General features: G+C 41.6%; 2 protein-coding genes across 2 annotated transcripts in view; one reads left to right on the top strand and one right to left on the bottom strand.

The window, feature by feature from the left end:
- Positions 1–4,539, bottom strand: part of DHX29 (DExH-box helicase 29) — a 28,336-nt gene extending 23,797 nt beyond the window's left edge. Inside the window, exons 1-4 of the mRNA XM_035100711.3 lie at positions 3,254–4,539; positions 1,881–1,954; positions 1,463–1,576; positions 286–415 (exon numbers count right to left, since the gene is read on the bottom strand). Coding sequence (XP_034956602.2) covers positions 286–415; positions 1,463–1,576; positions 1,881–1,954; positions 3,254–3,455 — 520 coding nt within the window. The 5' untranslated portion in view covers positions 3,456–4,539. The remainder of the gene's footprint in view (positions 1–285; positions 416–1,462; positions 1,577–1,880; positions 1,955–3,253) is intronic.
- A 78-nt stretch (positions 4,540–4,617) lies between these two features.
- The window catches only part of MTREX (Mtr4 exosome RNA helicase), a 45,254-nt gene continuing 22,015 nt past the window's right edge, over positions 4,618–27,856 (top strand). Inside the window, exons 1-17 of the mRNA XM_035100579.3 lie at positions 4,618–4,759; positions 5,980–6,117; positions 7,833–7,899; positions 9,069–9,131; positions 10,247–10,359; positions 11,333–11,507; positions 12,717–12,807; positions 12,919–13,043; positions 13,495–13,593; positions 15,480–15,582; positions 15,722–15,853; positions 16,894–16,973; positions 17,515–17,625; positions 18,366–18,467; positions 18,983–19,108; positions 26,397–26,547; positions 27,622–27,794. Coding sequence (XP_034956470.1) covers positions 4,632–4,759; positions 5,980–6,117; positions 7,833–7,899; positions 9,069–9,131; positions 10,247–10,359; positions 11,333–11,507; positions 12,717–12,807; positions 12,919–13,043; positions 13,495–13,593; positions 15,480–15,582; positions 15,722–15,853; positions 16,894–16,973; positions 17,515–17,625; positions 18,366–18,467; positions 18,983–19,108; positions 26,397–26,547; positions 27,622–27,794 — 1,977 coding nt within the window. The 5' untranslated portion in view covers positions 4,618–4,631. The remainder of the gene's footprint in view (positions 4,760–5,979; positions 6,118–7,832; positions 7,900–9,068; positions 9,132–10,246; positions 10,360–11,332; positions 11,508–12,716; positions 12,808–12,918; positions 13,044–13,494; positions 13,594–15,479; positions 15,583–15,721; positions 15,854–16,893; positions 16,974–17,514; positions 17,626–18,365; positions 18,468–18,982; positions 19,109–26,396; positions 26,548–27,621; positions 27,795–27,856) is intronic.

The following is a 27,856-nucleotide window of genomic DNA, read 5'->3' as shown; positions in this document are numbered from 1 at the left end:
CCTACAACTCCCATGATCCCTAGCTAGCAGGACCAGTGGTCAGGGATGATGGGAACTGTAGTCTTAAAACATCTGGAGGGCAGAGGTTGAGGAAGCCTGCAGTAAAGTAACTCCCCATGGTAGTTCCAAGTAGTAAGCAAGTGGTAAGTTACTAGCATGAATGCAAGCTTCTAAACTTTCTTAACTAATTGTAAAAGGAGTAATACATAAAGACAGGAAAAGGTCAATTTCAGTTTCAAGCAGCACTCTTAAACTTCAAAGTCAGATTTTTTCCTTTATATTTACCATCAGAAAGGTTTAAGCACAGCCAGTCTAGTGCAGAATGTAGATCACCACCATACAAAATAGTATTTTTCATAGCTTCTTCAATATCTTCAGTCTTAAAAGAAAATCCTTGCAAGGCCATGTATACATCCTATAAAGAACAGTATGTTAAGGAATCAGAGACTTTTTATCTTGGAAACACTTGAAAAAGCAATCTCCATTTAATGTTATTACATAGTTGTTTTATCCCACTGGAAGTGCAGAACTGTTCCCAATGTGTAGGGCATGAGGAAATCCATGTGTCAATCAGAGTTCCTTGGGATCAGCCCCAAAAGTTTTATATAATATACTATTAAGTTAACATTTCAAAGAGGTAGTCAGCCTGTATCGAGATGTTACAGAGGGACCCAATGCCAGGGTTGCCATATTTCAAAAAGTAAAAATCGGGACACAAAAGTTTTTTTGGGGGGGGGGCATTGTTCAGCTTTTTTTGAAGTTTTGCCCAAAGTTGTGGAGCTTTGAAGTTTTGGGTCTACTTTTAAGGAAGCTCTCCAAAACCTAGACTCCCATTGCCATGTGTCAGGGTTTTTCCTGACACTTCAGCTATTTCCACCCAGACACTGTTTCCAACTATGTCCAGGAAATCCCAGACGCAACCTTACCCAACGCTTTAATTATGTTACTGTGTAGGGATTGGAGTGAACTGTGAGATCATGTACTCCCTTTCCCCACCCCTCTACCCTCAACCACAAATTGCCCATACCAGACTTCAGGGCAATGCCAACACTGAGAAACTATGGTTAACTGTGTTCCCTTCTCAAGCAAGGCCTGCTAGCCAGCTTCAAATTCTGATTTCAAAAACTGATTTAGAATCTTAGTTTGTATTGTCCATGGTTAGGCAGTGTGTGTTTGAGAAAGAAACTGAATTCAACCATAAATATATTCTTGCACGTATCTTTCAAAATAAAGCCATAGCTCAGTGCATGTAGGAATTTCTTCCTTGTTTGCTGATGAACAGTAGGACAAGGCTGAATACAACGAAAAAGTCTTCACTATCAATTTCAATGAAGTTTTTTTTTAAAAAAAAAAAGACACATGGAAACTATAAAAATCTAACTAACTTGAATTATGATTAAACCTTTTCAGTGACTCCCCCATTCCCAAACATTTGTTACTACTTTTGTGTCTCATACTTCACCTGTAATTTCTTTGCTGTAAGTCTTCTAGAAATCATACCCTGTTCACCACTTTGTTTCTTATGCTCATTGATTACACCAATAATCCTTTTTTCCAAGTTACTGTTAATCACCACCTGCGAAGGCAAAAAATAGTTACAACCAGAACAAGTTCTTGCAAACTGTTAGCTGCAGAGCATTAATAGCCAAGCACAAATGCAAGCCCATTGAAATAGAATATACACTGAGGCATGAATTGTTCAGATTACTACATGAAAAGATTGATGCATTAAATATGCATCTAGGTAAGGAAATTACTTAATAGCGTGTGATGCTTTAAAGGTGAAGGAATGCTAAATATTACTTATGCACAATACTTTCACTTCAGATTAGTCTAACATAACAAAACATGAGCCTTTCCCTCCTAATAGATGCCCTTACCTTAAGAATAGATTTATCTGCATTTGCAGAAGCACCAGAGTCAGATGATGAACCAAAGCTGTAGGTTTTTGGACCTGTGTAGCCAAACAAAAATTATTCGAGCAATATCATACAGAGGCAAAACTGAAAGTCAAAACACTGCTTTCCTGATATAAAAAACTGGAATACTCGTTTCTTATCAGTGCAAGCCTTTTACATACTGTATACTAGACCATGCTGGAGTTAGAGCACAAGCAAGCAATGGCATGGACAGATATATCATTGACATCATGCCCAACAACACATGAATGGTCTAGCAGACATGAGGCCTAAATATGGCTAGAATCATGTATTCGAACACTTACATGGGTAATTATTTATTATAATTATTATATATTTATACCCCACCTTTTCCAAAAATCATTAGAAAACATTAATAAGTAAAACTAATATATATGATTAAAAACATACAGATAATTATAATAAAAACAGCACAGCACCAACCCTTATATAAAAAGCAGTCAGTTCCCGAAAGCCTGTTGGAATAAGAAGGTCTTCACCTGCTGGTGGAAGGATAACAGAGGGAGCCAGAATTTGGGAGCATCAACCAAGAAGGCCCTCTTCTATTAACCTACCAACTGTGCCTGTGTGGGTGGTGGGACAGAGAGATGGACCTTCCCATAAGATCTCAAAATCTGGGCAGGTTTGTATGTGGGAATGTGGTATTTCAGATAGCCCAGATCTCGGTGCTGTATAGGCACTTTGAACTGCGCCTGGAGTCAGACCCATAGCTAGTAGAGCTGTTGTTAAGAAGGGAGCCATCTGCTCCGGAGGACCAGCCTGGGTCAACCACCCGACTGCTGTTCTTTGAGCCCCGTTGAAGTTTCTGAGCACTTTTCAGTGGCAGCTCCACCTACAGCTCATGACAGCAATCTAAACATATGGCTTTTCAAACATGACCTGCAGCCTTAGCATAAATCAGGTCACAAAAAGCAATACGGCAAGATGATCAGGCTCAAGACCGATCTGCTCCAGCATTTCATCCTCACAACGGCCAAAGGCGGGACCCAAACCCCACAGCGCTCTCCCCATTTGTAATCCCCAGCAACCAGCCTTCAGAGGCACGCTGCCCGCAGGCGGTGGAGGGAGAACTGTAGAGATGGCTAGTCCCAACCTTCCTTGCAGCCTGGGGATGCAGCAACGGAAAACGCTTCACCTGTCGGATTTCTGCCTTAAACGAGCAGAGGGAAAGCTTAATGGATGCCCATTGAAATCCTACACGACACGCAACGCGGGAGTAAGCCATATCGAGGCCGGTGGGGCTGGCTTCTGAGTAGGCGTGCGTGCGGAGATCCCTGCACCCTCTGAAGACGGTTCCCCCGGCAGTACTGTACCTTGCTTCAGGCGCGGGTCCTTGACAGCGGGGCTTGGGCGGGGCGCCGAGGTTCTCTTGCCGGCAGCTTCGCCGGCGGCTCCGGACTCGGCCGTGCCGGCACCCGCCGCTTTGGCCCGGGCTGCGGCTACCGCGGCGTGATGGACCGCCCCAGCCCCCGCGGCGCCGCTGCCGCCCTTGTGCTTTTTGTTCTTGCCGCCCATGGCTGACGCGCGCGCTCCTCTCCGCCGCCGCGGAACCCGCACAAAGACCTCGCGCCGGCTCTGCTGGCATCCGGGTACGGCGAGCCTCCCGCAGGGAACAGCCTCTCTGATTGGGCCGCAGGCAGCTACGGGCACGTCCTAAGCTTTTGACTCGTGTTTACGGGAACTTCCGCCCAAAGGCGCACGCCACTTCCTGCCGTGTTCTAAGAGAACTTCCGGTTGCTCTCTTTCCCCCCCCCTTCCCGGCTCCTCTTCCGCTTAAAAAACAACAACCCAACAACACTTTTCTGCCTCTACGCTCACAGAGATATATTCTCTGTCGCTGTATTCGCTAGTATTCAGCTGGTTTTTAATTGTTTTGTGCAATGTGTCGCAGTTCTTGTAACGTGGTTCTTACAGTGAGCCGCACTAGGATCCCTTTGGGGAAGAAAGGTGGATGTTAACTTTGACATAAAAAGAAGAAATAATATTTTTTAAATGTCTCGCGGGGCGGAATGGGAGAGCTGCTCGTAATAATAATAATAATAATAATAATTTATTATTTGTACCCCGACCATCTGGCTGGGTTTACCCAGCCACTCTGGGCGGCTTCCAACATTAAAATGTCACACATTAAAAACTTCCCTAAAGAGAAATAAATGGAGACATTCTAAAGTAGTTGTGATAAATTACATTAGTTACAGAATTACCGAAACAAATAATAAAATGTATCTGAGTATACCGTGTGTGTTTCAGCTTCCGACTATAAATGTATTCCTTTTTTTACTGTCATTCTTTTACTCTGTCTTACTATCCTTTGTTTTACTGATCAAATCTACTGTGATCAAATATACCATATCCTGCCTTTAAAATTAGTGTATCTTTTCTATATAACTTGCATCTTTTTATAACTAAATGAAAAGAAAAACTTTGTTTCACGCCGGCTGCTGTTGTCAATACTATAAAAAGGCGTAAAAAAACTTTCTGTTGCTTTTGGTGTAACAGAATAACGCAGCTCCCTTCAAGCGGTCCTGCCGACCTGAATTTCTTTATCGTATCTCTGAGGATCGGGGGCCCCTTTCAACGTCCGCCGGAAGTTCAGCCTAAAGGGCCACTCTAGGGTGCGCGACGCTATCGTCCTGCGCGCGGTGCATTGCGGGAGTACCTCGCGTGTGTGTTTGCAGGGGAGTGGGAAAGATGGCGGACGCCTTTGGGGACGAGCTGTTCAGCGTGTTCGAAGAGGACCCTGCCGCCGCTTCCGGCTCGAAGAAACCGAAGGGGACAGCTGAGGCGACTGCCGCTGCCGCTGCTGTAGGCAAGGCCGGGTGAGGATCCAGGGGAGAGCTTGAGAGGGAGAGGCGGAAGGGCGAAGTTCCACCGTCCCTATGGAGATGGCTGCGTTTTCGCGGGTTGTTGGACGCAGGCAAAGGAACGCACTCGAAGTGCCCTGGGAAACAACTAGAGGAGGAGGCTGCAGTTCCCTGTTCCTGTTAAACGTTTCTCCGTCATTGTGTTCTTGTTCAGTCGTTTAGTCGTGTCCGACTCTTCGTGACCCCATGGACCAGAGCACGCCAGGCACTCCTGTCTTCCACTGCCTCCCGCAGTTTGGTCAAACTCATGTTGGTCGCTTCGAGAACACTGTCCAACCACCTCGTCCTCTGTCGTCCCCTTCTTGTGCCCTCTCCATCATAGGGGATCGTTAACTTTCCTTTGGGAGCACCACACACATCATCCCAAAGCGACTTACAAACCCCACATAGATACATTACAGCCGAGGGGCAGGGATACATTAAAAATATCCCACAGGCCTGATTATAGAGGGAAGCTTTTGCCTGGCACCTAAAGATATATCATGGCGCCAGAGGAGCTTCCCACATGTGGAAGCGTTTCCCTTTCCCCCACAATAATCTTCTCTGAAGCCTCACTTGAAGCTTGACACCTACAGGGTTAGCTTCACTGTCCCCACAGTATTTCAGACTGTGTTGCCTGCAGCAAATAACAGCAAATTTGGAATGAGTTCTGCAACCCCCTCACTATGGGATAACAGATGAGACATTTCCTTCTGGTAGAAATTTTAGAGATGTTAACAACTGGCCCTGGGAATATGAATGAATTCCAGAGGAGGGGGGGATATGGAAAATTGTTAGAGAAATATTGTTAGAGGGTGTATACATGGAAAAACCAATAAAAATATTTTTTTAAAAAAACAATTGCCCTGTTGCCTTTAGTAGTGTCAGATAAGTGATGGGCCCACGGCCAACCAACTCTGGAGATGCTGGGTTTTTGCAGCTTGTTCTGGGAATAGTGCATGTAAACTCCACCAGGTCATGGCCTCATCTGGCAGCTTTCTTCCTTCCACATGATTTTTACCATTTGCAAATGTCAGTGGTTATTACAGAGAGAACTTCATATCTGAATCTCAGCATGAAGCATCATTTAAAGAAATAGGAATGTAGCATTTCATATCCTGTTGGAAATCTGTTGAGCTTTGTTTAGATTTTGAGAGTTTACTAACATTGACCCTTTTTGTCGATTGGTTTTTCAGGAAACGATCAGATGGCAAATCTGCAGCACCCTCTAAATTTCCAACAAAAACTAAACGAGATGCAGAGGTTGATAGCACAGACATTCCAGTTTTTGAAAAGAAGCCAAAGTTGGAAGATACCACCACGGAAGATCTCAGGTAAGCATGTTAGAGGCTTGAATGGTGGCATGATAACTGGCCAGCAAAGATTACAAGCACCATAATTGAGCTTTCATAAGTTTTGTAAGCATTTGCTCATATAACATTATTCTGCCATAAATAATCATATGAAGGAAAGCATGTTTGAAAACTTTGTGCCATGAATACTTGTCCTCTTGCTTAACCTAAAGGAAAGACACAGCTTGGAATTTTAGGACAATGGAATTAAAACTGCTTCAGTTGAATGCTGTGATATACTTTTTCTGTTGTGTTTTGTTGACTAACAAATTGAGTTTTTATCTATTGCATTTATATAATCACCTTTTTTGCAAACTTGTGATGGCACAAGTTCTCTGGTCGAGGCTTCTTTTGTCTTTGTCTTTATTATTTTGGCCAGGTACTCATGAATTAATATTTGTTGCTGACACTCAAAAGTATCATTCCTCCCCCCCCCCAATGCCAAATAAATATACAGTCATATCTTGGGTTACAGACACTTCAGGTTGCACATTTTTGGGTTGCGCACCGCGCCGAACCCGGAAGTAACAGAACAGGTTACTTTCAGGTTTTGGCGCTCATGCACGCGCAAAACCGCTAAATCGCATGCGCAGAAGCACTGAATCGCAACCCGTGCGTGCGCAGACACGGCACTGTGGGTTGCGAACGTGCCTCCTGCACAGATCACATTTGCAACCCAAGCGTCCACTGTAATGTGTTTTCTGATAAATTTGAACTAAGTAAATGAATATATGATGTAACCTCCTAATTATGTATCAATTGCGTTAATACAGTGGTACCTCGCAAGACGAATGCCACGCGCAATGAAAAACTCATCTCGCGATTCTTTGTTGCCTCGCAAGACGAAGATTTTTTTGCCGCTTTTTTCCCGCCTGCTGTTTGTTTCCGCAAGACAGAAATTTTCGTAAGACGGCACGACCCACGGGACGAATTATTTTCGTCTTGCGAGGTACCACTGTACATATTTGAAGGGAGTTCTCCTGTCCTGGCTGACAAGCTACTTATAGTGCAGTCTTTACCACAACTCAATTTCCAGTCTCCTAAGGTTAGCCCTATGAATAATTATTGCATGGGCACCTGCCCACTTCTCTTCTTGGCTTTCCTCTTCCCCGAAATATCATAGACTGTTACCCCAGTGAGTAAGACTCTGTACTGTTGTTTCCTTGAAGAGCAGGATGATTAGTTTGCTTTATTCTGAACATTTTGATTTTCCTGCTGCTTTTAAAGATTTACTGTTTAAGTTTAAGGGTTCTTAACATTATGTGATTAGCCTCTCTGATAAAATGCTTGAGGGACAGGGTGTACATTGGAACAATTAACGAATGTTTATCCATCTTTAAAAGGCTAGGGCAGATAACTGGGATGCTACTATGATGCTAGTTGGAGGGGGGAAGAGCAGAGAACATGCAGGAGTGTAGCACAGGTTTTTATGGTGCTTTGAGCCTGGGGCATTCATCACTTGCCCCAGGGGACAAGATGAGTGGCAAATTGTCTTGCAGTTTTTTAAGCTGGCTCCAGAATTGACATACTGTGGGAAATGTGTAATAATGATTGTACTAGCTAAGGGGTTGACAAGCATTGTTTTTTCATAGTCCTTAATCAGGATATCATGATAATTACTTAAACCAACTACCTTCATAAATGTATGGGGTATTTCATTAATAATTGCTAGTATTAATTTACACTTTTCCTTTCAGTTTGGCAGACCTGATGCCAAAAATAAAGGTACAAGCAGTTGAGACTGTTGAAGGTTGTACACATGAGGTGAGTGTAATGTCGGTGGTTGTTATATTTTGTTGCATATGTTACTACTTGTATGAATTTCCTGGCTCTTATAGTAGATACTTTAAAAACTCTGCTTTTAGTAATGTTTTGATGTTACATTTTAAAATGAAGTACTGCACTTTTCTCTATAGGAGCAAATCAATCACGTACATTGGGGAAAATTAAAGGAGGATATAGTTGGCCGCCTTTGCAATGAGGGCTATCTTTGTCTCAGTGATGTGTGCTCCTTGATGTTAAGTGTCTGAAAATGAAAACAACTGAGCTGCCCTTTGTCTTCATAGCCCCCAGCATTCATCTATATATTTGTGTCCTTGTTTCATTTGTTGGCTAAACTAGAATATGCTGGAGAACAGAGAGTGACTTATATAGGTAAATAGTTGATATACATATAATTGATGTTGGGGGCTGTTTTAGATATTAATAGTTAAACAGGGGGGAAAGGGCAAAGTTTTAAAGCTTTATCTCACTTGCCTTTTTAAAAAAATGCACCCATAAATCTCACCGTACTAATTTGCTGCAAATGTCTTTCCTCTGCCTCTCCATTAGAGTCAGTTGTCACATTTTAGCTTCAAACAATATCATAATTGTTACCATTTTTATTTGAAATGTGCCTGGAGTAACTAGGATGTTAAATAACAAGTTAATTTTTTTAAAAAAATTTTTTTTAAAGGTATTGCACTGGCATTGGATAGAGCCAATTGCTTGTGGTAGCGTTTATTGATGAAGAATTTGTTTGAGATAGGTTTGTTTCTGAAACAAAGGGTTGCATGCAACAACGTTGTCCCATTAGCACAAGGACTTCCACCTGCGCACTGGACCTTCATCTTCTCTTCCTGCGCTTCTCTGTTCTGTTTGGGAGGGGTGTGGGGAGAGGAGTTGGAGAGTTCTCATTGCACTAAACAAATTTGTTGGATACAACCCAAAGGCATTGGGAGCTTTGTTACTGAGGGAGAATCTAACATACTTTCTGAGCAATGTTTTAGCAGTGTCTTCATTCAGTTCTTTGCTTTTTCTGCCAATTGTAAAATGTCTTAGAAGATCAGTGGTGGGAGAGGAGTACAGGTTTGAAAGGTAGCTGCAAATGTGCAGGAAGCTAATAAATTTCATCTACAGTATTAGTGTAAATATTTGAAACATTTTTTCTTTAGGTTGCTCTTCCTGCAGATGAAGATTTTATAGCCCTGAAGCCAAGAACTGGGAAAGCTGCAAAGGTTTGTGTTTTGAATGTTACAGCACATGCAGGAGGGATATCTGGCTGGAACTGCTGGGTATATAAGTAGTTCAAGCAGGTTAACATTTAATAACATGACTACACCCCAGATTTCCTGTGGGGATTACTCATATGGCCTTAAATATATATTTGGTTTCATATTTTTTGAGTGTTGCAGAAAGATGATGCAATGAATCACTCTGTTTCCTCAAGGCACTTTGGACAAAAGCATTATCCAGAGTTCTTTGTAAAAGTCCTTGTTTCAATCTCTGGCATCTGCAAATAGGGCTAAGAAACCCTGGAGAGCTGCTGCCAGTCAGAGTAGACAGTATGTAGCTAGATGGACCAGTGGTCTTACTCTGTATAAGGCAGCTTCCTATGACTTTTCACTTGACCAGCCTTTTTGTTAAAATTGGTTGGAAAGTTCAGTTTAACATTGGAATGAGAATAACAATAATATTATCAGCTGGGACTCATGCTCTCATTCTAGCATTGGGATATTTCCTTGTTGGGTGAAGGTTTTTATTTACATTCTTGTTATGTGTTTCTTCATTAACATGAAGTATAGCAAAATATATTAATGTAGCTTCTTAGAAGAAGGTTAGCAGACAACAGAAGACTTAGGATGGTGGTTTTTAGGCAGCGATAATGTGTTTATCAAAAGTGCTCTATTTCTCAATTTGAACTAGTCATAAATTCCATGTAGACAAGCAATATGGCAAAGCTCTCTTCACAGTGATCTTTTAAGTGTAATTTCCATCATACATGGGGATATCAGTTTCCATAGTTTAGCAGTTGCATTCATTGCAGTATCCCAAGAGATGTACAGTGTTTATAATGTCAAGACAGCTTTCAGAAATGTGCCAGCTTGTGGGGATTAGTATCAGGAGTGCAGTTTCCTATGTTTTGGAGTTTGAAGTACATACGTGAAAAGCCTTTTCAAATAGTGATGATGATGATGATAATATTAAAAAGGCTCCACTCTATTATGAATTCAGGAGAAGCATTGGAGTGATTAATGATCAATTGTTCTAAAATTTTAATACAAACTTACATTCTACTAAGATACTTGACAAAAATTAAGGTGAATGCGTTGATTCTACCCCCCCCCCCCAGGAATATCCATTCATTCTCGATGCTTTTCAAAGAGAAGCTATTCTGTGTGTGGATAACAATCAGTCGGTGCTGGTGTCTGCTCATACATCAGCAGGGAAAACTGTGTGTGCAGAGTAAGTAATTCTGTGATGGATTTAAAAATAAATGCAATTGGAGGGGGGCTTTTTGTAAGTTTTTCCAAAATACTCAGTGGTGGAAAGGAAAAAATCACTTGCAGATAACCAGGTGATCTTGGGCTGCTTTTAAAATGTGTATATCACCTCTCCAATTTTGTTGTTCATGGTGTTGGCAGTTGCATTCTTTCTCTACATGAATAGGTGTGGGAGAATCGGGATGTAGAAGAGAGTCTAGAGAGGTTGGGTGTTGGCAGGCTCTCGACTCTTTATTTGCATGGCTAGATTTGCTGTACCACTTGGAAAAGCTTAATTCGGTTTTCCAAAAGTTTTTTTCTTGGAAGGCTGCCTGTAGAAGGGAGGGGAAAGTGATTTTTGCCGGTCCCTAGTAGCACCTCCCTCCCACACTGTTTTGGAGGGCTGGGGGGTGGCACTGGAGGTTGTAGAGGGAGGGGGAATCACTGAAATCCCCACCAGCACCAGCTGGATCCCTCTACTGCAGGCATCCCCAAACTCCGGCCCTCCGGTCCTGTTAGCTAGGGATCATGGGAGTTGTAGGCTAAAACATCTGGAGAGCCGCAGTTTGGGGATGCCTGCTCTACTGGGTCAAAAGCTTTCTGTGGGCAGAAGACAGCGTTCTCTTCACGGAAGGTAAAGTCTGGATCTGATCCTTTGTGTCTCTTGTTCATTTTTATAGATCTGCAGTTCTTAGGTTGTTAGTGTTTGGGGCAGATTGCTAGCAGGTTGTAGAAACACCAAAGAGTGTGGAATTGGAATGCTTGAGATTTTCTCATCCATTCTCCTGTTTTACATTGACTGGACTACTATTTGCATTGATTGGATTTCAGCCTGTAGCTTGTTTCTAAATGTGTCTCCTTTACAAATCTATTGATACCGGTAGATCTAATAGCAATGAGAAATGTTTTGAAGTATCTTTGCTTTTAATGAATGCTCGATCACATATGCCCTGCAGGTATGCCATCGCTTTGGCTTTAAGGGAAAAACAGCGTGTGATATTTACTAGTCCCATCAAAGCTCTCAGTAACCAAAAATATCGTGAGATGTATGAAGAATTTCAAGATGTTGGTCTGATGACAGGGGATGTCACCATCAATCCCACAGCATCTTGTCTTGTAATGACAACGGAGGTAAGTTTGTCTAGGAGTTATCTAGTCCTGACACAGGTTTTCTCTGCTGGAGTGTTGGTGGCTCATATTTATGTTTACAAAGAAGTCAGTCCCACTGTGTTCAATGGGGCTTACTCTTTAGTAAGCGTGTTTAGGATTGCAGTGTGCAATACCCAATTTGTGTTATTGAAGATAAAATAAATAGTTGTCTATAGCAAAATTAACTATGAAAAGTCAATATACTTTGCTATCAATGTATTTTAACTTCCTTCTGTCATTGCACCTTTCCTTGTCTGTAGTCTTAATTCCCATATAGCAACTTTTATTATTATTATTATACTATGGAACCTTGGTTCTCGAACGTAATCTGTGACTCCCAAAATGTTCGAAAACCAAGGTGCGGCTTCCGATTGGCACAGGGACCTTGGAAGCAATAGCCTACAGCCGCATCAGATATTCGGCTGCTGAAAAATGTTCGAAAATTGGAACACTTACTTCCAGGTTTTCGGTGTTCGGGAGCCAATTTGTTCATCAGCTAAGCCGTTTGAGAACTAAGGTTCCACTGTAATAATTAATAATATAATTTTTAAAACTTATATCCCCCCCATCTGACTGGGTTTCCCCAGCCACTCTGGGCAACTTACAACATATATAAAAATACAACAAAACATAAAAAAGAGAATATCCTATACAAGCAACAAACAATAACAATAATAACAGATTACAGTTCTTATAAAATAACCGTCGGCCCCAACTAAACATTTAACCAACCCCAGCCCCAGACCGACAAAAACAAAACATAGGAACCAAAATTAGAACCGTTTAAAACATTGTAAACCATTTTAGCCGGTTGCCCCGACCCAAGAGTTGTTCCAGCAGTGTCCCAGTGGCCTCCCAGGAGCCTTTTAGCTGTGAGTCTGGGCCCCGACTCCTAGGCCAGGTGGAAATGGGAGGGAGCAGGCTTCCTTCCAGCACTCACAGCAGTTGCAATCCTTTGTAAGTAAAGGGTTCATGCAATTTCACTTTAAATCCTGGGCCTTAAAAGAATCTTGCATCACAGTGTTATTTGTAAATAGGGCTTAGATTTTGGCCAATGTATTTATTTCTGCTTATAACCTGCATTGTTCTTTGGGATGAAGGTGAGTTATGGCAGTGGCCTTGTCACAGTCGTCTTTCCTAATTGAAATTTTCAGTTAGATGGCTCATATGCAAATTTCTTTTTCTTTTTAGATTTTGAGAAGTATGCTTTACAGAGGTTCTGAGGTTATGCGTGAAGTTGCTTGGGTTATATTTGATGAAATCCATTACATGAGGGATTCAGGTATTGTATTTTTGCTAATTGTGGATGCTAATTCATGCATGCAGAAACGAGATGGAAATAATGTGATAGTGTGCTGTCTTATAACATTTCCTGTGGGTTTTCTGTTTCTAGAACGTGGTGTGGTATGGGAGGAAACCATCATTTTACTCCCAGACAATGTTCACTATGTGTTCCTTTCTGCCACTATTCCAAATGCACGCCAGTTTGCTGAATGGATATGCCATCTTCACAAACAGGTAAAGTTCCATATGTGAAATAACTTTTGGAATCATATTGCATTAGAAGGCAGTGATTTCTAGAGAATGATGCCTCAGAAGTTTCTAGTTAATTCAGTGACTTCGTTTGGATGTTAAACTGTGGTTAAGTGCTGTGTGAATGAGCCCAACCTCCTGGCTTGCATGCATCACCCCCTGCCCCCTTGGAGGGATTCAGAAGCTTTTTATTTCACTTTTACTTAATGTCTGAACCAGGAATTGTCCCTAACTTCAAATAATGGGCAGATCCTGTGACTGAGCTTGCCTTCACAGGAAGGGAGTCATTCATCTTTGGCCCCTTGTTGAAAAGCCTGTATTGGTAACCTAGCTCATCTGGTTGTAATATAGAAGTTGAACATGTTGAATACACTGTGTACTGCTTATAAAGGCACTATTAATTTTGTAAACACAGTAATGGGTTTATCTCTTCCAGCCTTGCCATGTGATTTACACAGATTATCGACCCACTCCGCTGCAACATTATATCTTCCCAGCAGGGGGAGATGGACTCCATCTTGTAGTTGATGAAAATGTAAGGAATTGTTCAGTTGATTTTGGTGATGCCTGTACTTGTAATGTTAAATGCAAAAATGAAAGATGTGGGGTGAAGAATAAGGTCCAGTAGGCACATCTAAGAGTTTGTGAAAGCCCACTATGATATTTGATACCTTTTAAATTGAACAGCAGATATTGAGCCATAAGCATAAACATGTGCCTTATCTATGGCACATAAATCTTGTGTCATAGCAAAGTCTGCTTTTGAATACCCCTCCTAGTTTCCAAAATGATTTGCCATGCAGCATAAGAGAACAGAAAGCTGAAAATCTTGAGATTCCTCTAGGCTTGCTAATAACTTCCTCTTCTGCCCGGATGATAGGGATCAGTGCTAGGAAAAGGACTTCCTCTATTAGGATATAGAGACAGTCTTTTGTTTAGTTTTGTTTGGTGGTTTTTTTTGTGGGGCTCCTTAAATATTAGATCATATATTCTTATTTAGGCTGAATTCTTTGTTAACACCATGATAGAGTTTCAGCCTCTCTTGAGTGTATGATTCATTTTCATTGTAACTGCCCTGGGTCTCTAGGGCAACAGTTCCGAACCTTTTCAGTATGGTGACCACAAGCCCAAATTTACTTGGAATAGTGACCCATTGATTTATAGTCACGTGAATTTTGGAGCTAAGGTCTTTGACAACCATCAGTTTAATGTATTTTAATGACTAGCTTGCCTATTTTATAACCATTACTTGAGTAACACAAGCAAAACTTTACTTAGCACCCATATTAATGTGGAATTTTGTTGAAAGATTGATAGTACTTGCAAAGGCAATCAAAGTTTTTATGGGAATGTATGGGAAAATTTTATTCCAAAAACATAGAGTTTCACAAACAGTATTAGTTATAACAAACTATGAATGGGCTATTTTGGCAGGCATGAGTAGGATGGCTGAGCTTGCATTTTGCCAATGAGTAGGTCAATACAGGGTTGGAAGATTGTCACATAGCCTCAGATCATTATTAACACATAGCCTGCTTCTGTATTTCATCTTCATAGCAGTTATTGCTGAAAAACTTGTCTTGCAAAGATAGGCGCTACCAAATGGCAGTACCACAGGTGTTGCTCCATCAGCAAGATCAGGGTATTCAGTAGTATTTGAGTAGTTTTGTTAACATGAAGCCAAAATTCAGATAATTCAGCTGCCCAGAGTGGCTAGGGAAACCCAGGCAGATGGGCGGGGTATATTTCATTTATTTGTTTATTTATAACCTTGCGTCTAAATTTTTTTAGTTGAGAGTCCTATCACTTGACAGCTCAATGAGTTGTTCTTTTACACAGACAACTTTGTAACATCAGTTGCTAATGGGTTTCACACCCACTCAAGCTTCTCCGCAGAAAAGTATTGGGCAAATTTTGACTAAGCAAACTTCAAATCACCCTTGAATAAGCTATTAACTAACTTGGTTTGCCACAAGGCCCTCCCACAGTGAGCTATCACTGGATGTGCTGCCAGCACATTATAATGTGCCATCAAAACCAAGTTGTATCATCATGACAGTTAAGGACTCAAAGCAGTAATTATGTTGGATTTCCTTATAAAGCCTGAATCCCGCTGGCAGTTAATGACACCCAGGTTGGGGAACACTGCTCTAGGGAGCTGTGCCGTTGCGCTGTGACTTTTAAAATACAGGGTTTTCTAGTTTCTGTGGGATCATGAGGTTTTTCACCTTTCCCTTCCAACAGCCACTTGGTGTACAGTGGCTACTGCACATGCTCAGTGCTCATTGGGCTGTTTGGGGTTGTTCCCCTCCTAATGAGCTTTTTTCTGAGGTGGATTTTTTTGTACTTCTGGGATTTCCCCTCTCTTGCATTTGGATGGTGTTGTTTACATGTCAATAAAGTTCTCTTTCCCTCCCTCAGGGTGATTTTAGAGAAGATAATTTTAACACGGCCATGCAAGTCCTTCGAGATGCAGGTGATTTAGCTAAAGGGGACCAAAAAGGCAGAAAAGGAGGAACAAAAGGTGGGTATTAACATTTCAGTGTAAAATGTGTTGTGAGATAAGCAGCTACTGCACTTACAGCAGTGAAAATTAATATATTCTGCCCCCCCCAATCCTTCCACAACATTTATACTTATTTCTGACTTTGCTGTCTTCATAGGTCCATCAAATGTTTTTAAGATTGTAAAGATGATAATGGAAAGAAACTTTCAACCAGTAATTATATTCAGTTTCAGTAAGAAAGATTGTGAAGCGTATGCCCTTCAAATGACAAAACTGGACTTCAATACAGGTGTGTACTAACAACTTCCTGCATATACTTCTAATAGATGGTTTACTTAACAACGACCAAGATCTAAGCGGCTTATGGTTGTATTCAACTAAATTCCTCTTTGAATGGACTCGTTAAAAGGAATGTCTATGATAAACATAGGTCCATTCATTCAATAGGTCTCTTCTTAGTTGGACACAACACTTAGTCTCAAGTCAGGTGTTGTGTGCTAACCTTTTTTATTTCCAAAACATGGCTTTTGAGACTTCCTCTGATTCAAAAGCAGTTTGCTTTGTAGAATGTGGAACTGTTGTTTAAGACAGAAACTAGTCCCCTTGACTCACAGAGTTAGGATCTTGTTACTGTACTGTGGATTTCAGCACGCAACGTGACAGTGGTTTTTGCAAAAATGCTGTGTCTTTTCACAATAGTACAGTTTGCAAAATAAAATGTCTTTTTTTATTTATGCACTTTACTCATAAAAATATTTAAATTAATTACAGTTTGAATCTCTTTGTGTGCTTGGAGCATTGCAAGAGCACACTGCTGCTGAGCTCATTTTCCACAGTAAGAGTTATATGTGTCATGCTCCCAGGAGAGCTCTTTTGCCACCAACTGCAGGACTGCAGAAGAGAAAAGTAACCTGCCAATTCTTTAACAATTTCTCCAGCATTTCATTGTTTGACAGATGAAAAAAATGGTCGATCCCAGAATTTTTGCATGTTCTTTTTTTACGTATAATTTAATGTATTCTCATATAAACTTATTAAAAGTGCCAGAATCTGACTTATTTATGTTTCCTGTATTTACAATTCTATAATGGGTATGGTGTACAGGGTTCTTTAAAGAACCCAGAGCAGCCTCTGAGCTGTGTACCATGGCAAGAGAAACATCTTACCTATTTATCCCACATCCCCATTACTATTTATGAGTCAAGTTATTTTCTACATATATATTTTTAGTGGGATTTTTGGTGGTACTTTTGTATCTTTTGGGTTACAAGCATGATTTTTTATATATAGAACAAAAATGTTTATGCAGAGATTTTTTCCTTTTTTCAGATGAAGAAAAAAGAATGGTTGAAGAAGTGTTTAATAATGCAATTGACTGTTTGTCTGATGAAGACAAAAAACTTCCTCAAGTGAGTGCTTAAGGATAATTAAGACTGTTCAGAATTCTCAGACCATTATTGTGCATTTTGAAAGTGGGACATTAAAGTGAGTTTATGCTACATGGCCACCAAAAAGTAATGCACAACATCTGTTTCCATCTTAACATTCATAAATGAGTTTTAAAAAATAAAGCTCTGTATAATGTTGAATGGCCTGACTGGAATCCTAGGCAATGTAGACAAAACTATGGAAAGCAAAGTTCTGATGATGTGTTCAACGGATGTAAGAGCTGACTCTTAGATTGCTCTCTTTTTGACCTTCAAGGAAATCCATGAATTCATTAGCTCATTGAAATTGAAGTTCATGTAGCCACACATGCCTAAATTAGTGATCTGCGGACTCTAAGAAAAAAGCCAGTCTTTGTAAATCCTCCTTTCAGTTAGCCTGGAGAAAATACTTGCTTACCACAAGCAGTTAGGCAAGTGACTACTTACAAGCCTGAGAAATCTATGCAATTAGGTTGGATTCCTTCTTTTGTGGGTAAAATATGTGATCCATATTTGTTCTCAGGTTGAGCATGTTCTTCCACTTTTGAAGCGAGGCATTGGAATCCACCATGGGGGGTTGCTTCCTATTCTAAAGGAAACCATAGAAATACTTTTCTCTGAAGGATTGATCAAGGTATGTACTATTAGGCATATATTGGTATTTTCCTTCACTTTATGAGTGTCCTTACACATTGGATCTTTGTCACCACAGAATGCACCATGAAACACCAGATTATAAATTAAAAACCACAGCAAATTCCTCCATAAAGTGCTTTTTAGGAGCTTTATAGCTGTTAATTGCTGGGTTTTGTGATGCAGTCATACGGACAGGGCATTTATCTCTGAACTAAACTAATGTGTGCAATATTGTAAGGTCCTACTCAGCAACAAATACTGCAAAGGGGACAAAGGCATGAGTTGAGCGAGAGCTGAAGGAACATTCTTGCTGACGAACACTGTAAGAATCAAATGTTTTTCTACAACTTCCTCCTTGACTTGAAGAGCAAGAGAATTTTTGACAGATCCTTTCATTTAATTTTTGCGACTTTCTCACATTCAAGCCAGCTGATAACTAACAGACACATCTACCTCTCTTTGTTGCCCATGCTACAGAATAGCTTAGAGCCCTCTGCCTGTTACTGTTCTGATGCAGAAGGGCATGGCTAATAAATATATATACTTGGGATCAGCGGTAAAACACTGGTCAGGTAATAAACATCTGGAAGCCAGATGCCCCATAGCCTTCAGTCGCCTAGCTTTATTCTGAATTTGGGTTATAGACCATCCAAATGTAGGGAAATTTAGTTCAGTCTTGTTCATCTCATGTTCCAAAACAGAGTTACTTTGTTCTTATTCATTGCTTTGCTTCCATAGGCCTTATTTGCAACTGAGACTTTTGCTATGGGAATAAACATGCCAGCAAGAACAGTGCTGTTCACAAGTGCCCGGAAGTTTGATGGGAAGGATTTCCGATGGGTAAGCAGATACAGCATGCTGGATAAGCAAGATGCTGTAACACATAGTTCAAGTCATGTACAATCACTTAGGTTTATGACCCATCAGTCTGAGTACAGAAAGCTACCATTAGCATGCTGAGCTTAATTTCAGGGTTTCCTTTGTTGCTGATTCTAAAGACACTGTCTCCAAACATTTACATGTTGTTGCTTGGATTTCGCCTTCTGTTTATTTTTTTTATACACACACTTTGTTTCACCAGTTCTTTGTTACTTCACAAACCTTAAGACAGCTGCTTCAGTTTTCTGCTATTGCCTCCCTTCTCTCTGTTTGTAAGCCTACTTTTGGAATACTGAAATACTGTTGGCACCATCATTTCCTATATGCAAAAAATGCTTTAAAAATATAGCTTCTTACTCAGCCTTTGTATCCTCTCCTCCTGCCTCGTCTCTCATGTAGCTTCCCTCCCATTTGGACCGAGAGCCTTGACTTCTTTTTGCACGTGTGCCTATTTGTCTGATTTTGTTATCTTTCAGATCACCTCAGGCGAATATATTCAGATGTCTGGTCGTGCCGGACGTCGAGGCATGGATGATAGGGGAATAGTTATTCTGATGGTGGATGAGAAGATGAGCCCAACAATTGGAAAACAACTTCTTAAGGTATCTTGATCTCTGACAAGAATATTGCTAAAGGTGTATAAAGAGCATAATGTGAATTACTGCTCTTTAATTTTAACTTTCCTCCAACAGTAGTTACTGTAGTGATATGTTAATCCTGTATTTCATTTAGGATAATACTTGTGCAAGGTTATGCTGCTGGTTGGTTTTTGCATTGGTCCTCCATCCTCCAGTCAGCTGAAGTACAGATCTTAACCTGTAATCTTTATGTGAATCAGAAGCTGGCCCTAGACTTCCATTTTTCATAACCGGAGGTTATGTTATGTTATGTTATGGAGGTTATGTTTTGTTATTACATTTGATAACAAAACAGCCCTATAGTAACATCTTGCTATAGATAAGAGTGAATTCAGACTAGAGTGATGTGGCACATTATGTGCATAATGTGGTGAATGTTTGGTTTTGGGTTTTTAATGTTCTCCCTAGGGTGGAGAACGCATTGCACAAAAAAGAATGTGAGTTTCCCAATTACTTCCGTACACGTTGCAGTTCCACATCTGTAATACAACTCACCCTTTGTCCTAATGTCCCACTGTGTTTCTACACCAGGCATCCCCAAACTTTGGCCCTCCAGATGTTTTGGACTACAATTCCCATCTTCCCTGACCACTGGTCCTGCTAGCTAGGGATCATGGGAGTTGTAGGCCAAAACATCTGGAGGGTCGCAGTTTGGGAATGCCTGTTCTACACCAACGGCAGCAAGTGTGATGTGAGGAAATATCATAGTAAGATGCTGGGAAATGGAATAATCTGCACTACATGTTTTGAAGTAGGAGGAACTTTACACTGGCCTGCCATCTTTGGTGGCAGACCCATGTTGATTGCAGCATTTTGTACTTCCTTATAGGGCAGAAAATGAGCACCTTGTATACTCTAGTTGCTTTCATTGGAAGATGCCAGTAATAACGTTCTATTAATCTCTGTAATGCTCACTGTAATGCTCACTACTTGGAATTGTCGTTGTAGTGGGAAACTGTCAGAAAATGGCATTTCCCCTCTCCTTTGAATCCATGAGGTGCATTGCTTCTAAAGGCTTCATGACAGTGAGCACAGAAGGCGGTGGTTAAACTACCATATTTTTCCATGTATAAGACTAGGTTCTTTTCCTAAAAAATAATGTCCAATATTTGGGGGTGTCTTATACATGGGGGCCATCTCCCCCTAAATCTGAGTCCCCAAAATAGGGGCATCTTATACATGGGGGCATCTTATAGCTGGAAAAATACAGTATATTAAGTAAAATTGAGCAAGTTGTATGTGTATGCTGGTTTAGATCGCAAACTGTGTTAAGGGCCAACACTTTATCCTACAGCACAACAAACGTTTATGGTTAATCTTAGTTGTGGCTAATGTGTTCCACATTGGGGAAAACAGAGCAGTATTATCTTACTTCCATTCAATTAACAGACTGTTTCAAGAAAGGTCAGCTGGAAAGCTTAATTTGCAATGCAGGTTTGAGTCCTAAGAAGTTTGGCAAAATGAAAGAAAGCATGGATCTCTGAATTGCTCATTTTATAGACTGGGATCCCAAGAGGCCTGCGCCTGCATGCATGCAAGCATTTCCATGAAGGGTGAGAGATCCTGCTTTTCAGAAGGCCATGGTGCCTCATGCCTCATTGAATAGTTCTCCCAAAAGTCCCCCCTAAGCTAGAGGAATGATTTTTCAGGGGACACGTAAGGAGAGCAGTCCTGAAGAGCTGCAGTACACATGCAGATGACTGTACACTGCCTTGACTCCATGCAGTAATTGGTAAACCTTCCCAGGGTTGGTTGGGTTTTTTGCAGGGTTTTCTTTTGTAGCAGCTTAGTTTTATAAAATGACAATTCATTTGGAAATATAATTTACCTAGGCTGGAATCCTGAACATATGTCTTTTTAATCTGTTGAAACTTGTGGGAGTTGAACATGATTCTGTGACCTCTTTGGCTCACAACTAGTGGCACTTCCCACGCTTCGGTCTGCCAGATGCTCCATTTTAAATAACTGGCTGCCCTTGTGAAGAACGCTGTGGGTACTTCATGACAAAAGCACCTCTCAAACACAGGGGTTACTAACCAGTTGCGAAACTACATATCTCACCGCCCTTACTATTGGCTATTCTGGCAGTGGCTGGAGGGAGTTGGGAGTCCCACACCATGAGGAGGTCCACAGGTTAGCCACCCCTGCTGCTCTGTTGTGTTCATTCCCATTCAGTTTTCCTTCATATTATTTCTTACTGGAGGAGCCTGTATTTTACATTTGACCCCCCAAAGCCAATCTCTTGTTGGAAATCGTCTCCTGATCTCTGTGTTTATGACAAGACAGAGACACAAACCTCCAAGCTGCTGGGAGTGGAATCTGTCCAGCTGTGTAGAGCCCATGTGTAAACATCAGCTGAACACACAGACTTAATTGCAGGCTTGTCTGGTTTTGCATCAAGCTCATTCGCATATGTTTCCAAGTATCTACATGTGTGGGCAGGCTTTGAAAACTTTACTGACCTCAGTTTGCCAAGGGATGTGACCTGCCAGCCCAGAGCCTGGCATGGATGAATAGCCAGGGCAGTTCAGCAGCAGTCAGTATGTTCAATGCTTTGCTACTCAGGGCACAGCAGCTAGAATAATTTCAATTCAAACCCATTTTTAAATGTTTGTTCCGGGCAGGCTTATTTTACATTAGGCTTAAATCTATCAGGCAGCATATCACGGACTTGCATTTCAGGAAGCTACAGTATCACGTCCTTAAATCTGTATGTAGTTCCTCTATCTATATAGTAGAATTACATGCATTCTGACAATGGTATCTTATAGGTTGTTTTCGTTATCAAAATTTTAAAATTATTTGCAATCAGGGTTGCCCCTAAAGAAACACACCAGAAGTGACAGCAGTTATTCAGTGCTTCTAGAACAGTGGTGGCAAAGGGTGGACTGGATCTGGACCTCCCCATCCCCCATTTTGCCAATCACAGTGGACTTGGCTGAGGTGCCAGAACCAGCATTACTAGGGTTGCAGGCTGCTAGTTTTGCACCTTCTGGGAAACAGCACTGAAAGAGGTTGCATCTGCCTTCCCTTTTACACAAACTGCAGTTAGGTGTTGTAGTGGGGGTTGGCGATAATCAGCCATTCCTGTAATAGTTTGGAAGTAAAGAGAGAAGAAGGGTAATAAATGCAGTTCAGGGCTTCAGAGCAGTGAAGAGAACTTGCATCTGAGTAGGCCTGCTTAAGTGCACACGTGTCCTTAGGTCCTCTTCCACATTGAGGATTAGGGCTGGGAGGCAGATGAAGAACATGATGGCTCAGAGTCTTACAGGAGAAGGCGGCTGCAGTGGGGGGAAATGTCTGGAAGGCAGCACACATGAGCAGTGGTGCCAGGGAACTTGAGGGGTGGCTATGGCAGCACCTGGTTTTCTTGGGGTTTCTTCAGCCTCTTCCTAGCATCCAAGCGCTTCTCATTACTCTGTTCCTGCTCATCAAATGGCTTGAGTTGGGTGTGTTTGGAGTGTGTGAATTTCATTCCCACCAGGGTGCAGAGGTTTGAAACCTTGCCCAGCATCATGATGAGACAAAGCAAATGGTCTGCTCATCAGGTCAGTGATGTGATGAGTGGAGAGGGGGCAATGACCTCTCTGCCTCCATGTCAGAAGCTCTGCCTCCCCAGTCAGAGGCAGTACACTTCTGAATGCTAGTTGCTGGAAGCCACAGAAGGGGAGAGTGCTCTTGTGTTTGGACCCTGATTGCAGGTTTGCCACAGGCAACTGGTTGGCCATTGTGAGATCTGGATGCTGGACTGGATGGCCCATTGGCCTGATCCAGCAGGCTCTTCTCACATGTCCCTGTGTACTATTCATACTAGTTTTTAATTGTATTTTATTGCTTCTTTTATTTCTTACTGTATTTGAATTCTATCTGTCTTTTAAAAAGCACTGTAGCTTTTAGCACAGATCATTACAGTTGCTGAACAACAGGCAGGATTAGGTTCCCTAGCAATTTTCAAGTGGTCGGTGGGGAGGAGGTTTGGCGTTCCTGAGCATTCACTCTTTCTCTGAAAATTTAAAGCCCAGCAGCAAAATGCAGGGATTCCTGTAAAGAAGAAGAAAAAACAGACTATGCAAGATAGGCGTTGGTCCACCCTGTGTCATATAGTTTGAAGCCTACGTAGCTATGCTTGGTGCGCTTTTCCATCTCTGGAAAATGTTGAGCTGTTAGTTTTTCCCCTTTTTCTTTGCCCACTCTGCAGGTGCCAGATTGCTTTATTGCCAAAATTAAGTTACTTGGCAACTGCTTTGTGTTTGCCAAATTGGTCATAGTGCAGTATTTTATGGTGTGCTTTTTAGTTAAAAAAGAAAACAAAACTGGGCGGGAAGGATGTTAAAGTAAAAGTGTTAGTTAAATGTTTATTATTTTAGCCATTAAGGCCATAACAACAAGTAGTTTGTGTGAAAATGGGAAACTTCCTGGGAAGCTGTCATCAGTTTTAGGTGTAATGCAAGATGCACACATTGAATAAAACACACCTCAAAGCCCTGAATTCAAGTCTTTATTTTTCTTCCTTCACTGACAGGTTCCTTGAAGTCACAAACTACAGTTGGCAATCTGGTTCTATCCATCTCCTGCAATTTGCAATAACCTTTTGTAATTGGCATCCTACAACCATACAAAGGGGGTGGGACATGTGTTTTGAGATAACTTTGGGCCAGTTCAGTCCTCCTGGTAAACCTCATGGTTTATCATGACAGAAACAAGTTGCAGTAAGCCTTTATGTCACCTGCTTCTCCTGCCACCAGCACAATTGTGAGGAGAGGCTTTTGCTTCCATTTTTTATTAACTGCAATTTAGTGTTATAATTCAACCTTGGTTAATCTTTGCTATGGTTTGTTTCAAACAAACCAGCTTCATAACCCATGATATAATAATAATAATAATAATAATAATAATAATAATAATAATAATAATAATAATTTATTATTTATACCCCGCCAATCTGGCCGGGTTCCCCCAGCCACTCTGGGCGGCTTCCAAAAAAACAGAAATTCTAAAATACAGAAATCTATCAAACATTAAAAGCTTCCCTAAACAGGGCTGCCTTGAGATGCCTTCTAAAGGTCTGGTAATTGTTCTCTTTGACCTCTAGTGGGAGGGCATTCCACAGGGTGGGTGCCACTACCGAGAAGGCCCTCTGCCTGGTTCCCTGTAACTTGGCTTCTCGTAATGAGGGAACCGCCAGAAGGCCCTCGGAGCTGGACCTCAGTGTCCGGGCAGAACGATGGGGGTGGAGACACTCCTTCAGGTATACCGGACCGAGGCCGTTTAGGGCCTTAAAGGTCAACACCAACACTTTGAATTGTGCTCGGAAACGTACTGGGAGCCAATGTAGGTCTTTTAGGACCGGTGTTATGTGATCTCGGCGGCCGCTCCCAGTCACCAGTCTAGCTGCCGCATTCTGGATTAGTTGTAGTTTCCGGGTCACCTTCAAAGGTAGCCCCACGTAGAGCGCATTGCAGTAGTCCAAGCGAGAGATAACTAGAGCATGCACCACTCTGGAGAGACAGTCAGTGGGCAGGTAGGGACTCAGCCTGCGTACCAGATGGAGCTGATAAACAGCTGCCCTGGACACAGAGTTGACCTGTGTCTAAAATGACTCCCAGGCTGCGCACCTGGTCTTTCGGGGGCACAGTTACCCCATTCAGGACCAGAGAGTCCTCCACACCCGCCTGCCTCCTGTCCCCCACAAACAGTACTTCTGTCTTGTCAGGATTCAATCTCAATCTGTTAGCCGCCATCCATATGAAGTTGGACTTGTTTCAAACAAACCATAGTGAAGTTTAACCATAGTTTTATGAGGTTGGAATGATTTCCACCTCATATCCACCCCAGAGGGAAGGAGTAAATACACAAGCTTGAGGCTTCTTGCACCTCAGTCCCAACACAGCCATCCTTGACTTGTCATGATGTCTTGAACCAGCTTTGTCTTCTGTTGAGTACCAGCAAAACTTTGACGTATGGTCCAACCTTCGTTGAATAGTTGAAGTATAGGACTGGGGGGATGTAGGTTCAAATATCCCAGCTTGGCAATGATGCTAGGTGACTTTGAGCCAGCCCTACACTCTCATTGTAAAGTATGTCATAGGCCTGCTGTGAGGATTGACAGAACAGAAAGCAATGTAAACGTATTGAGTGCCTTGAGGAAACATGGGATTTAATAAATAAATTGCCTCAAAATAAACTCCCTTCTTAGAGCATTACAAAATAACTAGCTGACAATGATTGGTATTCCAGTCTACATCATTGGTATTCCAATTCTACATCAATGGGAAGGTCTTTCACCCTCAAGGAAGAAAAGAACGACTTTTACCATTATTAAGCTGAGCTATCATAGGCCCTCATCTTCTCCCCTCTCTCTTTCCCTTGTGTGCTTAAGTTCATTGTTTCTATCGTGGTTTGTTTAAACCACAGTTTCCTGTTAGTTCCAAATGTGTGAACCGTGCTGTAATCTTGGTTTCTTAACTAGGATGTGAAAGCAGCATTTCTGCAGTACCAGACTCACAACTGGGAAGTTACAGATAACACAGAAAGGTCAAACTAGGTTATTGCATGCAAGACAGTGCAAGCAATGATAAACTTTTCTCAGCTTTTATTAGATTGATAAACATGATCTCTCAAGTGCGAAAGGCCCTAGTCCAGTAACTTTTCTTTGCACGTGAATTTCTCCCATTTCTGCGAATGGCAGAATGGCAGCTGTTCCATAGGCAACACATTCCCTGCCATTCTCAGGTAAGCGTTACAGAGATCCACTAGGTTTGTCTGTCTCTTTGTAACGCTTACCTTGAAATACCATCCTAGGACACTTGCACGATGCTTGCAATATATAAATTGCATGTGAACAAACAGTGGTACCTTGGTTTATGACCATAATCCATTCCAGAGGTCTGTTCGTAAACCAAAACAGGTTGTAACCCAAGGCACGCTTTCACCAATGGGGTCTCAAAAAAAGGGGGGGAAGAGTCATGACCCCCCCAAAAAAGTTCATAAACCAAAAAAAATGGTTTGTAATCCAAAACAAAAAAAAACTGGTCGTAATCCAAAAAAAATTCACAAACCGGGAAATTTCCAGGTTTGAATTGGTCAGAATCCAAAATGGTCATAAACTAGGCTGTTCGCAAACCAAGGTACCACTGTACTGTAAAGAATAATTTGGGGCTTCGAAATGTCAGGCTTCCGTTTGTATTCCCAAGATAAAATGTTTTAAACATGAATGCTGCCTGCTTTTGCTTATCTAATTTCTCTATTTTAGGGATCTGCTGACCCTCTCAACAGTGCTTTCCATTTGACATACAACATGGTATTAAATTTGCTGCGTGTGGAAGAAATTAACCCAGAATACATGTTAGAGAAATCTTTTTACCAATTCCAACATTACAGAGCTATTCCAGGAGTAGTTGAAAGTAAGTTATGTGAAATACTTAATCGTTTCGTCAATTTGCCGACTGTGATTTATATTCCATGGGCTTACCTGCACAGTATTCGCCACAGAGCCAGTTAATCTGTTACTAATGAATATGAATTTAGTTGACAAAAACCATTATTTGCTCCAACTGCCAGGATCCTAAAAGCTTGGGAATGTTCCGTGGATTTTTCTGTCTTTAATAACAGATGACCTTCCTTTCTAAAGGAATTTGACATCTTGCTTCTGGAGTGGGTGGAGGCAGGAGATTGTTGTTGAAAGAAGACAATCCCAAAGTCTCCTTGGATATACAGGACTCATTGCTTGCTTGTCAGATCCCCAGCCACTGTGTATAGCTGAAGGAAGGTTTCAGATGTTCAAATCTTTAACAAACTAAGTGTTGAATGCTGCGAATGCAGCTTTCTGACAAGCATCCCTATACATTGCACCTGTTTGCTGGCACAGTTCCGTTGCATTCACACTTTGTGTGTTATATTTTCTAGCATGTGCACTTCAGTGTGCACTTAAATAAATTGTATTGAAAGGGAGCGTCAAATATTCTCCAACAAAATAATTTTTAATAGTAAGCCAGTACCCTTCTCTGCATGGGTGCAACACCCAGAGGCAGCCTCATAGAGCAGGCATCCCCAAACTGCGGCCCTCCAGATGTTTTGGCCTACAACTCCCATGATCCCTAGCTAACAGGACCAGTGGTCGGGGAAGATGGGAATTGTAGTCCAAAACATCTGGAGGGCCGAAGTTTGGGGATGCCTGTCATAGAGGATAGAAGGATGCTCTTTCACGCCCCCTCCCCCCCCCCCCGTAGGCATTCTGGCCCTGCAACAAGTTATTCCCTGTAACACCCAACACCCTGGGGTATTGAGGGCCCCTGCCAAGGAGAGGAAGGAAAGGGAGATGCTCTGTGGGGGATTCTTATACATACATACATACATACATACATACATACATACATACATACGGATAGTGTGTTTCCTTGAGGAATCCTCTTGTCCATGGTTTGCTACAATATTGTGTGCTTCATATGATCTGTTTATTTTGCAATATTTATTTGCAGAGGTCAATAAGTTGGAACAGCAGTACAATGAGATTGAAATTCCAAATGAGGAAAATGTGGTCATTTACTATAAAATCAGACAACAGCTGGCTAAGCTGGGTAAAGAAATAGAAGAGTACGTTCACAAGCCAAAGTACTGCTTGCCATTTTTACAGCCAGGGAGGCTGGTAAAAGTAAGTTGTTTCCCTCCTCCACTTCTGTATTTTTGTAATGTGCATTCTGCTAAAGAATAAAC

Source organism: Zootoca vivipara, chromosome 10 (assembly GCF_965207765.1).
Source record: "Zootoca vivipara chromosome 10, rZooViv2.hap1.1, whole genome shotgun sequence".
Lineage (NCBI taxonomy): Eukaryota > Metazoa > Chordata > Lepidosauria > Squamata > Lacertidae > Zootoca > Zootoca vivipara.
Note: the sequence above shows the minus strand (reverse complement) of the source record. Positions and strands in the feature narration are given on the sequence as shown.